The following is a 15492-nucleotide window of genomic DNA, read 5'->3' as shown; positions in this document are numbered from 1 at the left end:
TACTCTCACGTCTGTTACCAGTGAGGGCAACAAGAGCTGGCTCCTGCAGGCACACTCGGAGAGGCGTGGCAGTGCACTGCCTGTCAACCTGTAAGGTAAATGAATTTCCGGGTGTTGCTAAGCTGCAGATTCTGATACCAGTAGGTCTGGGGTGGAGCCTGAGAGTCTGCACTTCTGACAGGTACTGCCCATGCTCCTGGTTTGAGGACCACATTCAGTGGTGAGGGCACAGAGCTTACACCTTAGAGCTAGAAACCAGTGGGCTGTGGGACTGGATATTTTTACACCAGCTTCCTTTGGTCATTGTTTGGGGGTTGCTTCAAGGAGCTGTTAATTCCCAAGCACTTCCAGCAGGTCCAGGCACAGCATCAGAGCCGCCTTCCAAGGCTTCCTAAAAGTCGGCAGATGGACTGGAGGCATATGGGCGACTGGCATCTACTATACTTAGTGGGCACCTGCTATGCACCAGGCCCACTTCTAGAGCTATACCAGGGAAGAAAAGGGCCACAAGTCCATACCACGGTCAGGTTATTATTTGCCCAAAGTAGAATATATCGTGTATTTGATAGTGGTTACGTGCAAAAAAAAAAAAAAAAGGTGCTGAGCTCTTTATCACCATGCCACAGGGCTCCAAGTGCAAAAGGAGAAAAATAATGCAAAAAGTGGGATATGAAGTATCAAGGTGGGAGGGAGGGCAATTAGCAATTTCTGAAAGGCCTCCCTGAAAATCTGATATTTAAGCAAAGATGTTAAAGATGCAAGAGTCAACCATTTGGATATCTGCGCACAGACGTCAACAGAGAAGGATGAGCGAGGACAAGGGCTCTAGGGGACCTGGTAATTTCAGGGAAGGAGGAGGGCAGCGTAGGTACAGTGACATCAGGAAGGAAAAAGTAGTAGGAAACAAGGTAGGGGGAGGGGACGAATCGTGTAGGGCCCAGTAGGTGACTCTAGAATTTTAGCTTTTACTTTGAGTGACTTTTGAGGCTTTTGAGGGGTTTAACAGAGGAGGGAATTTTGTGACTTCTATTTTCATTAAATCAGTCTGAATTATTTAAGAATACTCTGTAGAGAAGCAAGGGTGGATGCAGAGAAAGCAGTTGGGAGGCTACTGCAAAAGCCCAGGAGAAAGAGGAAGGCTGGGACCATGGTGGCAGCAGTGGAGGTACTGAAAAGTGGTAGGATCCCAGATATGTCTGAAAGCTGATCAGATGGCTTTTGCCTTTGTGTATGAACAGACTGAATGTGGGGTGTAAGGAAAAGATAGGAGTCAAAGATTACTGCATGTGTTCAACATAACAACTGAAAAAATGGAGCAGCAGTTATCTGTGAAAGAGGACACAGAGAGGGGCAGTTCAGATGGGAATGCCAGGAACTAAGCTGAGAACATGTTAAGTTTCAGATGCCTGGTAGACATTCTAGTGCGCATGTCAAGAACATGGCTGGATTTCCAAATCTAGAGTTCCGAGAAGATGCCAGGCTGAACATGTGAAACTGGGAGTCGTGAGCACTTGGATTGTATTTAGAATCCCAAGGGTGGAGGGAGTCGATTTACTAACCTCTGGTTCTTGGGAATATCAACATTCTGTGCCAATGAAAAGATAAAAAGAGAAGACAACTAAGGACTGAGCACTGGAGCACTCCAATATCTGATGGACAGAGAATGACAAAGAATTAGCAAAGGAAACTGAAGAGGAGTGGGCAGAGAGAAAGGAGAAGCTGGCAAGGCTGACCTCAAAGACGACCAATAATCAATGAGCCAAGTGCTTCTGATGGACCACAGTCAGCGGTGTGAATGGACCACAAACTGACCAATGAAGATGTCACTGGTGACCTGCATGGGAGCAAGTGTTATGGATGAAAGGGTGATGAAGGCTTCACTGAAGTGAGTTCAAGACAGAATGGGAAAATGGAGGCAGCAAATACAAGCAAATCTATCAAAGAGTTTGCTGTAAAAGGGAGGGAAAATGAGAGAGTAGTTAGAGGGGCAGGTAGAGTTACAAGAGTTTTCTCTAAGGGGGAGGAAATCACAGCATGGTTTTTACAATGAGAATGACCCAGTGGAGAGGGAATCACTGAGATGCAGGAGAGAGAGCAAAGAATTGCTGGAGCAATGTCCGGGAGTAGGTAAGAGAGGATCAGGTCAGCTGTGGGGGCTTGGCCTTAGCTTACAGCATGGATGGCTCATCCATCCTCAAAAAAAAATGCAAATGGAAAGGTTAACAGGACACATGGATATTGCATTATGATATGAAATGTAACCTGATTTTCATCTGTTTCTAAGTTGGCTATTATTAAACATAGGTCAGAAGAAAACCAACCAACATTCCATTATGCAAGAGGTCACTTCCCTAATGAATTCTTGCAAAAGACTGTTTGAAAGAAAAAAACAATTACTTTTATACAATAATCTGTGGCTTGATAAAAATACATTTAGGAGTAAGTAGCATGTACTGGATCCGTTACGGTGAATATATGAAGATGTGGAGCCACTAAGGGTAACAAATAAAAAGCTTCACAAAGAATATTTACAACGTACGTTATGGCGAATGTCATTAGCCAAGCCCACCTTCTAGTACGTCTTTCAATGGTCTGATAGTATTTATTTACCGTATGTTATTAGACAGTGAATAGTCCCTAGCCTTCAATTTCCACATCAATTGCAGAAAAAAGGTTCTATTTTCCACACAGTCTGGAATTGAAATTGACTTAGCATCTCACAACTGTCAGAAATTTCTTTTACGAAAAGGTTTGCTTTACAGAGACTATAAAGTAGGTGTCATCTTTGACACTTGCATTCCACATTCACTCTGCAGGCCTGTGGAAAAGAAACATGAAGGAACGTCAGAAAAGGTCTTAGAAGCTCAGCCGTCATGCTTTGTGCCTCCTCTGGCTTCCTTTGCAGTCAGCTTTGGTGCAGGAGATGTCAGGGGTTCTCTGCTTAGAACTGCTAACAAGGGAAGGAAGAATCCTAGAAGAATATGATATGAGCTACACTAGACTTGTCTCTGCTAACAGGTCAGTCTGACACTTATTTTCCTGTGTTAAAAACGGGAACCTCTGTTTTTGTTGAAATTAAAAGAAGTATACGATCCATCCTTCAGATTTACAAATTCAGAACTTATTCCAGGGAGACCTCACAATATGTATACGTATAAAACAGAACTGTCTTCTGTCTGGGTGACAAATAAGAAAACAAACAGAATTATATAAAATCTCTCTTTTCAAGTCCTTTTTTTTTTCAATTATATGGTATTGCTTTTGTATTTCATTTTGATAGGCATAGTTTTCTACATGGCTTTTTAACCAGATTCCCTAAATTACTGACAGATTACATAGGATGACATTTAATGTTACCAGTGAGAAAGTGGCCTGAGTCTAAAAAAACTCTAAGTCCTCGTATTTCTGAGATGAACAAACACTGGTGTGTTTTTGTCCCCTTCCCATAATACAGGCTTTAGGGTTTTCGCTGGTTGGGGCTGGGAATAGACTGCGAACTGCTATTAAGTCAGAGTAGAGTGAGATTCTTCTCACAGGTACTCAATCCAATTCCATAATAATACCCTCTATTAAATGGTTTTCTTTTTCATCTTTACATTTATTTTTAATTAGGATCAATTCTACCTTTCTCAGGGAAGTGAGCTAACTAAAGACAGTCTTCATCTGAAACCCTAAGAGAGTGGTGAACTACGTGGGGACCAGGAGTTAAGACTTCTCAGGAGGCAGAAGGCTTTATACTTAAGCAACAGTCTAAGTTCCACCTTTACTAGCATTTGGATCTGTGATTAGAACACTTGGCCAGGCGGGCTCTTTCCAGGAACATTTATGAAAAAATGTGTGCTTTTATTCCATGTTTTCTCAGCAAACCTGGGGATCACCACTGACCAAGCATCTCTATTCTTCTCACACTGGGAGAACTTGCTGGTTCAGCCATCCAGGAGCCCAGACACTTATTTTACTAACTCCCCACATCTTCCGTCTAAACTCTGTAACCCACAATGGGAATAAAAGCTAGCCCTTGCCACAAAGTACAAACTGGAACCTTTGATTATCAACCTCTGCCCGGACTACATTTTGTCACTAACAGGTGACTATCCCGGCCCAGAGCTCCCCACCTGCAGCTGCCAGCTCCCCCTTGCCACTGGGTTACACAATGAAACCAAACTAGAAGTGGTACTCCTCATCATCTTGAAAGCACAGATTTCTGACATCCAACTGATGTGTGCTGATGATTTCTGAATACGCCAGCAGCTAGGACCATGGTTTTCCACTATGAGAAGGGGCTAATAAAAAAAGATAGGAGAAATAAAAACACTTCCTTTGCCTTCTCAAGCACTAATTTAAACCCCCAAGTTTGAAATCAAGATCAAAAAGTTCCAAATTGATTAATATGGAAATTACTAAACCATCAAAACTGCTGATATCGTAAACAAAATTCGTCAACAGCCACTAAGAATTCATTAAAAGCAAATTTATTGTTTGTTTAAAAAAAAAAAAAAACAACTGTGCAATCTGTGCTGCTCAAGACATTTTGAATCTGGTTTGGTGCTCATCTCTTCTCGGGCTTCAGTTTGGCAAGGCTAAACGAGAAACACGGTACAGACACACAGTTAGTAAAAACAAGGAAGGAAGGCAACAATCCTTTGTTTGCTAGTCTCTCAAATGCCTTGTCATTTGCTAAGCGGTGTAATTCAAAACTACAAACATTAAGCTCTAAAATCTAATCGTGTTCATTGTGTTCTGAAAACTATGATATGCTAAAACGGAAAAGACGGCAGTGTATCTGGTTTCAACCAACCAAGGTTTCAAACTAAATTATACATTTCCTCTTGCAGAACTGAATCAAACAACACTGCAGGGACCCAGGTAATGATTTTCAATGTGATTGGAGGATTCAATTTTAATGGTCATATTGCAGCATTACTTTTGTTTCAGCTTTCCACAAAGATGGGCTCTTCCTATCATAAACGGACAGCAGCGTGGAATGAATCTAAGAAGTACAACAAGGTCACCAGTCTAAGAATCTTAACTTTTAGAATAGATAGCAGTCCGACATTCAGACGAGTTTCAATTCGTAGGCAAGGTGATATCCAATTACACCTACTTCACTGAAAAAAGTGGAGATGTAGTTTTATATTCTTAATATCTGAAAATATTTTCCTAAACACAGGATTTTATTGTCTTGTTGGTTACTGCAATTTGGAGATGGAAACGAAGGAGAAAAGGTGTTGCTTTCATAATGCTGCTGCCTTCTTTGAAAAGGGAACACGTTTAAAACATGCAATAATCCATCCCCCTCCTCCTAAGTTCCCCATGCTTAGTTCCCGGCTCAGTGACAACTTCATACAACTGCAGAGTTCTCAGAAAGTATTAAATCTCAATAGCCAACTGTCAGAGAATCCAACACACACAAGGATTTAACACTTCAGACCCGCCCACTGCTGTGTTTGGGGCACAGGATGATTTCATTCACAAGCCGTGTTTACCTATTTTGCAAGCACACTCAGGTTCCTTAGATACAAAGTCATTTTAATTAGGGCAATAGGAGTTCCTTATGTGCTAAAGAAGATGTGGTATGCACAAGGAGAAATAAATACAAACATGAGACACTTCCCACTTGTTATCTGACTTCTTACGGATTTAAACTTGTGATTTAAAAGTTGCATTAAGGCAGCTGGTGCACGTCACATACTCCCTAATTTAGAAACAGAGGAGTGATTCCTAGGACTCACCACATTCTTTCCTAGAGCTCTTTATCAATAATTAAATCAGATTTGTGACTACCATTCAATGTATGAAATAGAAAACCGTGTCTGTATAAGCCAACGAACAAAAAGCTCTACTCAATATACCGTCATTTCCTCTGGTGCAGGTTTTAAAATGTGGTCCATCTATTTGGCTCTATCAAATTTAACCAAAAATCACAGACAACCTATAGGGGTAGTAGTAGTGGGGGTGGATGGAGAGCTAAATAGCCTGTTTTTGAAGGAAAACATACTACTTTTTCAAGCAGACGAAAGAGAAGAAGCCCAAATGCTGCTACATTTACCTAGAAAGTTAGACTCCCAGTAGCTGATATTCCCTACCCTGTTCTTTTTGTTATCTGAACCACAAAAGCAAAAACCTAACAACATGCATACACACAACCTGCTCTGCTCTTCTTGCCTGCACTGAGCAACCACTGAGCTCCTTACAAACAGTACCAAGAAGTGTGTCTGCACACCCACCTTCTGACTAAGCTATTTAAAAGCAACACTGCTAATGAACGAAGAAACGAATTTTTTAATCTTCTGCTATTCCCCTATGTTGTTTATAAGTAAATAAATAAAAGCATCTATATTCATCTTAAAAAAAAATCAGTCCCAGGAGGTATGAAAGGTGGTTAAAAAAATGTTTTCAAAAATTTAGCAAAGCTTTAATAGACTTGTCCAGAACTAATGATATAGAATGATGATGTGAAGGATTAATTCAATAAAACCAAAAATTTACTTCACGTTTAATAAAAAATAATAATAATAATTAAAAAAAGCTTACTTTATGTTCAAGAGGTCATTTTCAACTCATTTTCAAGGAGCAGTATTTGGAGAGCTTGAAGACTTTGCTACATCCTTGTGGTGGTGTGTTGGGATGCATTTAACCACCAGCTCTCCTGGGAGAATCAGCTGTGTCTGCTGGAATTCAATATTCCCACCATGGCTGCTTTCAAGCTACCAGTATGATGGCACTGAACACAGAGTTGGGAAGCAGTACTCAGTAGCACACAACTATGTAGCATATGCACCATGCAAATGTAAAAGGTGCAAATAACCTCAAGCAGATATAATCGTAAATAGGAAGTGATGAGTTTTCAGCATTGGCTACCTTTGCTTTTAATACAACTTGCTCAGTTTTTAATAATGGCAGTGTTTAACCTTACTAGTTTGCAAAATTTCTAAAAATTTAACAATTGGCTCTTGCAAGCCAACGTAGGCCACCTCTAGCAAACCACTCTTTCTGTATATCCAGAAAAGCGTGGCCATCTGTGATTTTCATAACAGCCGTTCTTAAACACTGGGAGAATATTAGCCTATCTTTTGAAAGGAAACTTTCAACTGCTACACCTGAACACAGAAGTTGATTTTCAAGAGTACGCATGTAGATCCTTAAAGCTACAAATGGGTTGACTTCTTTATCACAAAGCTGGCTTTCACTACAAGATGTAGGGGGATTCTACAGATACAGATCTGGAGAAAAGACCACATGGTGTTTTATAGGACTTTTAGCAAAAAGGGGGTTGTGCTGTATTGCTCTCAGGTTCTTTGAAACAGTAAATGCTTTCCCCCACTGGCTGACCTAGAAAACTCTAGCACAAGGCATCTATTCTTTTGGAATTGCAAGTCGCAAAAGATGCTAATTTATAATTAATGCAATCCTAAAACGCTAGAACTTCGTTCACTTTATTATTCCATGACAAGAAAAGAGTACTGTATTGATCAGATAAATGTTGGCTAATGAATGAAAACTAACAAACAAGCCTTTAGCTTTCAATAAGACTCTGGGAGAGCCACTGGAAAAGATGCTTTGCTAAAAATCAGAGGTGTAAATCTCAAGGGAGGTTTCCCTCCCACCTCGTATTCTCTAATTTAAAGAAGACAGTACTACAAAACGCCTTACATTTTAATTGATGGGCAGCAGACTTATTTTTGTGCTTTATGTAAGTGCCAGTTTATGAGCTGTCAGTTTGCATACAGAGAATGAAAAGCCCCCTGGCTAACACGGAAACTGAAAATAAAGTGGCAGTTAGAGCGATTTCATCCCCTAAGCATTCTTGGACATGGAATATAATGAAGAAAGATGGTCTGGCTGAAAATGCATTCAGAAGAAGCAGTATATAAACAAGACAAACGCTAATGAAAAACTACGAAAACACAAATGTTCTGAAGCATTAGAGACGGAAACCCAATCCTATTTAAATTAAAGATAACACTGCTCATAGGCCAGGCTTTGTGTTATCTGCTCCTATAGTTAGTTTACTTCTTACATGCACTTTACTTAATCAGACATCTACAGAACACATCTGTCCTGTTATGGAGCCTGCAGGCTATGTCACGATTCTTCCACTTTCCAGACTTGATTTATCTATAATTCCCTGAGTTATTGAGGTCAACCTCAGGATTATAAATCAAAACAGTCTATGTAAATGAAAACGCTTGTTCACATTTTACAATTAAAAAAAAAAAAGAGCTAAAAGGAAGGGATTCATAATGTAGGATAACTACTTTTTGAAGAGTCAAGAGGCCGTGCTGTATGTTTTCAATTTCAAGCCATCACCTTGATATGTTTAGTGCTTTAATTTATGGAACAATCAAGCAAGTTTTATATTTAACTTTAAATGCCTGAATATTATAAATCACCTTCTATGAACATTTACGGGAGAGTTTCAGTGCAACTTCTGAACAACTTGTCACTTTTATTGTTTAGCAATGATTTGTAAAAAATGATATGCTAAGTAATCCTAGAGTATAATTCAGAGACACAAAAACAACTGTCAAGAAACAGCCAGAGACTACGCTTAATGAAATCTTTACAGACTGAAGTAATAAGTATTAAATTAATCAACACAGCTTAATTGAAGCCCTATTTGTAACATTTTTTATTAGACTTGTTATTAACGAACCTTTAAATGCTACCACTAACTTGAGCTCTGTGCTAAATTTAAATAATGAACCATTGTTCAAACACAAAAAAGAACAAACACTGCTTTAATAGCCCTTTGTCTCCCGGGGACTTTTACTCTTATGCATAGCTAAGATACAGACACATCTCTTGTTTACATGGTTGGCAAGATATCATCTTTAAGGCTGCTAAAATGGTCTGAAATAACTAAGGTGAATTTCTTAAGAAGTAAAAATACAGTAGCTAAGACTGGAAAATATGCAAGATTTCTGGTTGACCTCACACATGATGTCTTCAAATCTATGTTTTTAATACCCCTTATGAACTTCACACTCATGCTCAGGTTGTTCTGGTTGGGATTGGTAAGTACTTACTTACCTGAACATGTCTCCCAAACCCTTCAGCATTCCCTTCTTGGCTTTAATTTTATCCTTTTCTTTGTCTCTATCTTTCTTCTTCTCTTTTACAGTTTTATCCTTTCTTCTGTCAGCCTTATCACCTTTCTCTTGGTTTCCATTGATCTGTCTCTCCAGGGAGTGGGAAGGCTGGTCACTGGCTGTGGATACAGACTCTCTCCCAGATCTTGAACTTTCTTCTGTGTCTTCTTCCACTTAGAAAGTAAAAAATAAATAAATAAAAAGGAGGTAAATACCGTGAACTACATCATCAAAAATAAGGAGGCTAAAATAAATGTATGGACTTTACTTTCTCACATTTCCCTGATCAAACTCTCTGCTACAGTCTAGACCTCCATTCACATGGATTACACCACTGTTGATTTTTGTGGAATTAGAAATGAAGATGTGATGGGATGACTACCAAGCACAAGTGTCCTCACTTGAAGATGATGTGTCAATAGCGAGAGGCTTTAGTGAGAGAGGGATTTACTCACCAGAATACCCTCTGTACCACAAAGGGTTTATTGCTAGGAGGACCAGCAGAACCTCATTGCATAGAGCAGACCTTTAGAGTCCTGTCTACTATGTTTGCAAAATGAGAAGGAAGCCAAGCATCCCTACCCAAAGCACTTCTTTTCTTCCTGGGTAAAGATAAGATGGATCTGCTCTGGTCTCTCTTTATTTTGGTAACTATACCACGGGCGAATAACCATACCAATGTCCGCATAAGGATGTCTTTCCTCAGACTCCGCAACATGTCCATTTGCGCTTTCTGCACACCAAAGACTGATTTTTGGGGGACGGGGAGAAGGGCAGGGTTTACAGCTGTAATAGATTTCACAAACTTTGTGACTTCTTTATCTTGTCATTACATAATGCCAACATCATGAGTAAATGCTAGTATACATTCTATTCTTAAATACATTTACGGGTATGTCTACACATTGGCAGCTAAACAGAGGTTAATGGAGTTGTAGAAATGAGCAAATTAACGACCTCACTTCTCTGAACTTCGCAGATACAAGATCTTAGTGATAACAACGCTCTATCCATCATTTGAACCAACACTAAGTTAGTCCATGGTCCAAGGGTCTCCAAAACCCCAAACTCTTGCCATTTCCAAGAATAACAAGTAGCTAAAGTAGGCTACCATCTACCGAAAGAAATTTAAGAATTTCTATAGGTATTAAGTAAGAAGTATAAATGCACATAACAACAGCCATTCTCAGAAATCATTTCTGAGATTGGCCATCTAAAGTTATCTTTCAAATACAGTAAGAATTACTGGGGCTTCAGGTTTAGCCTTTGAATTGTGAGGTCACTTTTTTCCCAGTATCTACAAATCAAGTAAAATCAGTGTTTCTGAGCTTCTTCTAAACCAGAATCAGGCCTCTTCCCAATCTTTCACAAGAACTAAACTTCAAATCAAGATAATATATCTTCAAGAGAAATTCTATCTTGTTTTTCCACCAGAAAGGAGCCACTTACATTAGCAATACACAATATCAAAGGTCTAATAAGGCCAGTGAAAACAATTCTGACATCTTGGTTTTCTGTCATGAAACCCTGCAATTCTGAGAAAACCAAAACCCAAACCCACTGCCGTCGAGTCAATTCTGACTCATAGCCACTCTATAAGAAAGAGAACTGCCCCACTGAGTTTCCAAGGAGCGCCTGGTGGATTTGAACTGCCGACCTTTTGGTTAGCAGCTGTAGCACTTAACCACTACACCACCAGGGTTTCCCTTACAATTCTGAGAAGACACTATCAAATAATGGCACGGTAGTGGTCAAGTAATATAGCTTTTAAAAATGCCAGCCATTTAGCATCACACAAAAGAAGGCCTAGACAATTTTTTTTTTCTTGACGCATTTGGTTAAAAACATGAGCCAGCACATTTCACATCCCAGTAAGTCATGCCCTCGGTATAGCCAAAACGTAAAAACTTCACAGCATCTACATCTGGAAGGCCCCTTGGAGATCATTTAGTCCAACTTCTTCCATTTTCTGCTGAGAACACAGAAGCTCAGTGTGCTCACTCCAGTCGGGTGCTCCTTCTACTATTATATTATCGCATCGTTTTCCTTCAGCAAGGTCTTCATGCCTTTGTTTGATCAACTCTGTGACTGCTCAATTCCACACTTCGTATAGCATGTACTTGGGTAATCTATCATTCAGTCACTACACAATCTGCCCAGACGATAATTCCACAGTCAGCATAGCAGTTCAGGCACCTATTGTCAAACCTATGTGATCATTTAATGCTGTGATTTGCAGCTCATGTTGAAGAAATTACTCAAAAAGCTAGGTGTAACTTGCACAGTGACTTTAGGACTGGCTTGCTGTTGTCCTTGTTAGCTGCCTTCAAGCTGCCTGACTGAGGGCAACCTCGTGCTCAGTGGATCAGATCTTTGTGATGCACAGGCTTTCACTGGCTACTTTTTCAGAAGGAGGTCACCAGATAGATCTTTCTTCCTAGTCTATTTTAGTCTGGAAGCTCCGCTGAAAACTGTTCAGTCTTCTTTTTGTCGTTAGGTGCCGTCGAGTTAGTTCTGACTCATAGCGACCCTATGCAGCACAGAACAAAACACCGCCCAGTCCTGTGCCATCTGCACAACTGTTGCTATGACTGAGCCCACTGTTGCAGCCACTGTGTCAATCCATCTCATGGAGGGTCTTCCTCTTTTTTGCTGGCCCTCTACTTTACCAAGCATGATGTCCTTCTCCAGGGACTGATCCCTCCTGACAACTTGTCCAAAGTATGTGAGGTGAATCTCGCCATCCTTGCTTCCAAGGAGCATTCTCGTTGCACTTCTTCCAAGACAGATTTGTTTGTTCTTTTGGCAGTCCATGGTATATTCAATATTCTTCACCAACACCACAATTCAAAGGTATCAATTCTTCCTCCATCTTCCTTATTCATTGTCCAGCTTTCGCATGCATTTGAGGCAATTGAAAACACCATGGCTTGGGTCAGGTGCACCTTAGTCCTCAAGGTGACATCTTTGCTTTTTAACACTTTAAAGAGATCTCTTGCAGCCAATTTGCCCAATGCAATACATGTTTTGATTTCTGGACTGCTGCCTCCATGGCTGTTGATTGTGGATCCAAGTAAAATAAAATCTTTGACAACTTCAATTTTTTTCCCGTCTATCATGATGTACTTATTGGTTCAGTTGTGAGGATTTTTGTTTTCTTTATGTTGAGGTGTAATCCATACCGAAGGCTGTGATCTTTTATCTTCATCAGTAAGTGCTTCAAGTTCTCTTCACTTTCAGCAAGCAAGGTTGTGTCATCTGCATAACACAGGTTGTTAATGAGTCTTCTTCCAATCCTGATGCTCTGTTCTACTTCTTATAGTCCAGCTTCTCGAATTATTTGCTCAGCATGCAGATTGAACAGGTATGGTGAAAGGACACAACCCCAACGCGTACCTTTCCTGACTTTAAACCAGGCACTATTCCCTCGTTCTGTTCGAACAACTGCCTCTTGATCCATGTACAGATTCCTCATGAGCGCAACTGTGTTCTGGAATTCCCATTCTCTGCAATGTTATCCATAATCTGTTATGGTCCACACAGTCAAATGCCTTAGCATTCAACAAAACACAGGTAAACATCTTTCTGGTGTTCTCTGCGTTTAGCCAGGATCCATTTGATATCAGCAATGATATCCCTGGTTCCATGTTGTCTTCTAAATCTGGCTTGAATTTCTGGCAGTTCCCTGTTGATATACTGGTACAGCTGCTTTGAGTGATCTTCAGCAAAATTTTGCTTGCATGTGACATTAATGATATCGTTCAATAATTTCCACATTAGGTTGAATCACTTTTCTTGGGAATAAGTATAACTATGGATCTCTTCCAGTCAGTTGGCCAGGTGGCTGTCTCCCAAATTTCTTGGCATAGATGAGCAAGCACTTCCTGTGCTGCATCCATTTGTTGAAGCATCTAAATAGGTATTTTGTCAATTCCTGGAGCCTTGCTTTTCGCCAATGCCTTCAGTGCCGCTTGGACTCCTTCCTTCAGTATCATCGGTTCCTGATCATATGTTATCTCCTGAAATGGTTGAATGTTGACCAATTCTTTTTGGTATAGTGACTCTGTGTATTCCTTCCATCTTCTTTTGATGCTTCCCTGCATCATTTAATATTTTCCCTTTAGAATCTTTCATTATTGCAACTTGAGGCTTGAATTTTTTCTTCAGTTCTTTCAGCTTGAGAAATGCAGAGCGCATTCTTCCCTTTTGGTTTTCTATCTGCAGCTCTTTGCACATGTCATCATAATATTTTACTCTGTCTTCTGAAATCGCCCTTTGAAATCTTGTGTTCAGCTCTTTTACTTCAACATTTTTTCCTTTTGCTTTAGCTACTCGAGGTTCAAGAGCAAGTTTCAGAGTCTCTTCTGACGTCCATGTTGGTGTTTTCTTTCTTTGCTGTCCTTTTGATGACCTCTTGCTTTCTTCACCTACAATGTCCTTGATGTAATTCCACAACTTGTCTGGTCTTCGGTCATTAGTGTTCAACGTGTCAAATCTATTCTTGAGATGGTCTCTAAATTCAGGTGGGATATACTCAAGGTCGTACTTTGGCTCTCGTGGATTTATCATTTTCTTCGGTTTCAACTTGAAGTTGCATATGAGTAATTGATGGTCTGATCTGCAGTCAGCCCCTGGCCTTGTTCTGACTGATGATATTGAGCTTTTCCATCATCTTCCCCCACAGATGTAGTTGATTTGATTCCTGTGTCTTCCATCTGGCGAGGTCCATGTGTATAGTCACCATTTACGTTGGTGAAAAAAGGTATTTGCAATAAAGAAATTGGTCTTGCGAAATTCAGTCATGGGATCTCTCGCATCATTTCTATCTCCAAGGCCATATTTTCCAATTGTCAATTCCTCTTCTTTGTTTCCAACTTCCGCATTCCAATCACCAGTAATTATCAGTGCATCCAGACTGTGCGTTCATCCAATTTCAGACTGCAGAAGTTGGTAAAAATCTTCAGTTTCTTCATCTTTGGCCTTAGTGGTTGGTGCGTAACTTTGAATAACAGTCATATTATCTGGTCTTCCTTGTAGGCGTATGGATATTATCCTATCACTGACAGCGTCGTACTTCAGGATAGACCCTGAAATGTTGTTTTTGACAATGAATACAATGCCATTCCTCTTCAAGTTATCATTCCTGACATGGTAGACCATAAAAAAAAAAAAAAAATAGGATTGTCTAATTCAAAAGGACCAATACCAGTCCATTTCAGCTGACTAATAGGATATCAATCTGTATGTGTTACATTTCATTTATGACAATTTCCAATTTCCCTAGATCCATACTTTGTACATTCCAGGTTCCAATTATTAATGGATGTTTGCGGCTGTTTCTTCTCATTTTGAGTCATGCAACAACAGCAAATGAAGGTCCTGAAAGCTTTACTCCATCCACGTCATTAAGGTCGACTCTACTTTGAGGAGTCAGTTCTTCCCCAGTTGTATTCTGAGTCCCTTCCAACCTTAGGGGCTCATCTTCTGGCACTATTATCAGACTATATTTCACTGCTATTCATAAGGTTTTCAGTGGCTAATTCTTTTCATAAGTAGACTGCTGGGTCCTTCTTCCTAGTCTCTCTTAGTCTGGAAGCTCAGCTGAAACCTGCCCACTATGGGTTTCCCTGCTGGTATCTGAAATACCAGTGGCATAGCTTCCAGCAACACGCAAGCCCCCATAGTATGACAAATTGACAGACGCATGGAGGTGTTCAGTCTAGCAATCATATAAATTGCCTGTCAGTGTATTAGGAGCCCTGGTGGCATAGTGGTTAAGAGCTACAGCTGCAAACCAAAAGGTCAGCAGTTTGAATCCACCAGCTGCTCCTTGGAAAACCTATGGGGCAGTTCTACTTTGCCCTACAGGGTTGGAATTGACTCGATGGTAACAGGTTTGATTTGTGTGTGTGTGTGTGTGTGTGTGTGTGTGTGTGTGTGTGTGTGTGTGTGTATTGGGCGATCAAATTGTGAGCCTTCTCCAAAAGACACCATAGCTTTACAAAAAAAACTGCCTCTTTTCCTCTTTATCAATTAATATAGAAACAGGAATCGTGCCTGTTTGTTAGAAGAAGCCAGTTACAGCTTCCAGATAGACATTGATAGTGAAAATCCATAGCTTTACGCATAAACGCTGAGTTAGTCTATAATTTTTTTGTGATATAAATAGAGCAAAGAAAGAATACCCCGGCCAACTGGTCCAAGGGATTATCAACTATGTGTATGTAGCCTTTTCAAATGACAGCCCCCCAAGTGAATGTAAACACAGATTAAGCAGGGTTACGACATCTTGAAAATGGCTGTGTTCTATCTGACTTCAACCCTTTGGGAAATGGGTGTGGCTTCAACCTTGAGATGATAGATCAAATCAGTAGAAATCAATTCTCAAAAAGTCCTTGAG

General features: G+C 40.2%; 1 protein-coding gene across 20 annotated transcripts in view; it reads right to left on the bottom strand.

Moving 5' to 3' along the window:
* Positions 1–15492, bottom strand: part of PARD3 (par-3 family cell polarity regulator) — an 823651-nt gene that overhangs the window by 251885 nt on the left and 556274 nt on the right. For 18 of the 20 annotated variants that reach the window (XM_064285100.1, XM_010600277.3, XM_010600267.3 and 15 more), the window contains one exon: positions 9034–9265. In XM_064285100.1, the coding sequence (XP_064141170.1) occupies positions 9034–9265 (232 nt within the window). Of the gene's footprint in view, positions 1–4452; positions 4581–9033; positions 9266–15492 lie in introns of those variants that run through there. The other 2 variants (XM_023539783.2, XM_003420712.4) reach the window with 1 other exon arrangement.

The sequence above is a fragment of the Loxodonta africana genome, chromosome 4, assembly GCF_030014295.1.
Source record: "Loxodonta africana isolate mLoxAfr1 chromosome 4, mLoxAfr1.hap2, whole genome shotgun sequence".
NCBI lineage: Eukaryota > Metazoa > Chordata > Mammalia > Proboscidea > Elephantidae > Loxodonta > Loxodonta africana.
The sequence above is the reverse complement of the archived record's forward strand: the minus strand, read 5'-3'. Positions and strand labels throughout refer to the sequence as shown.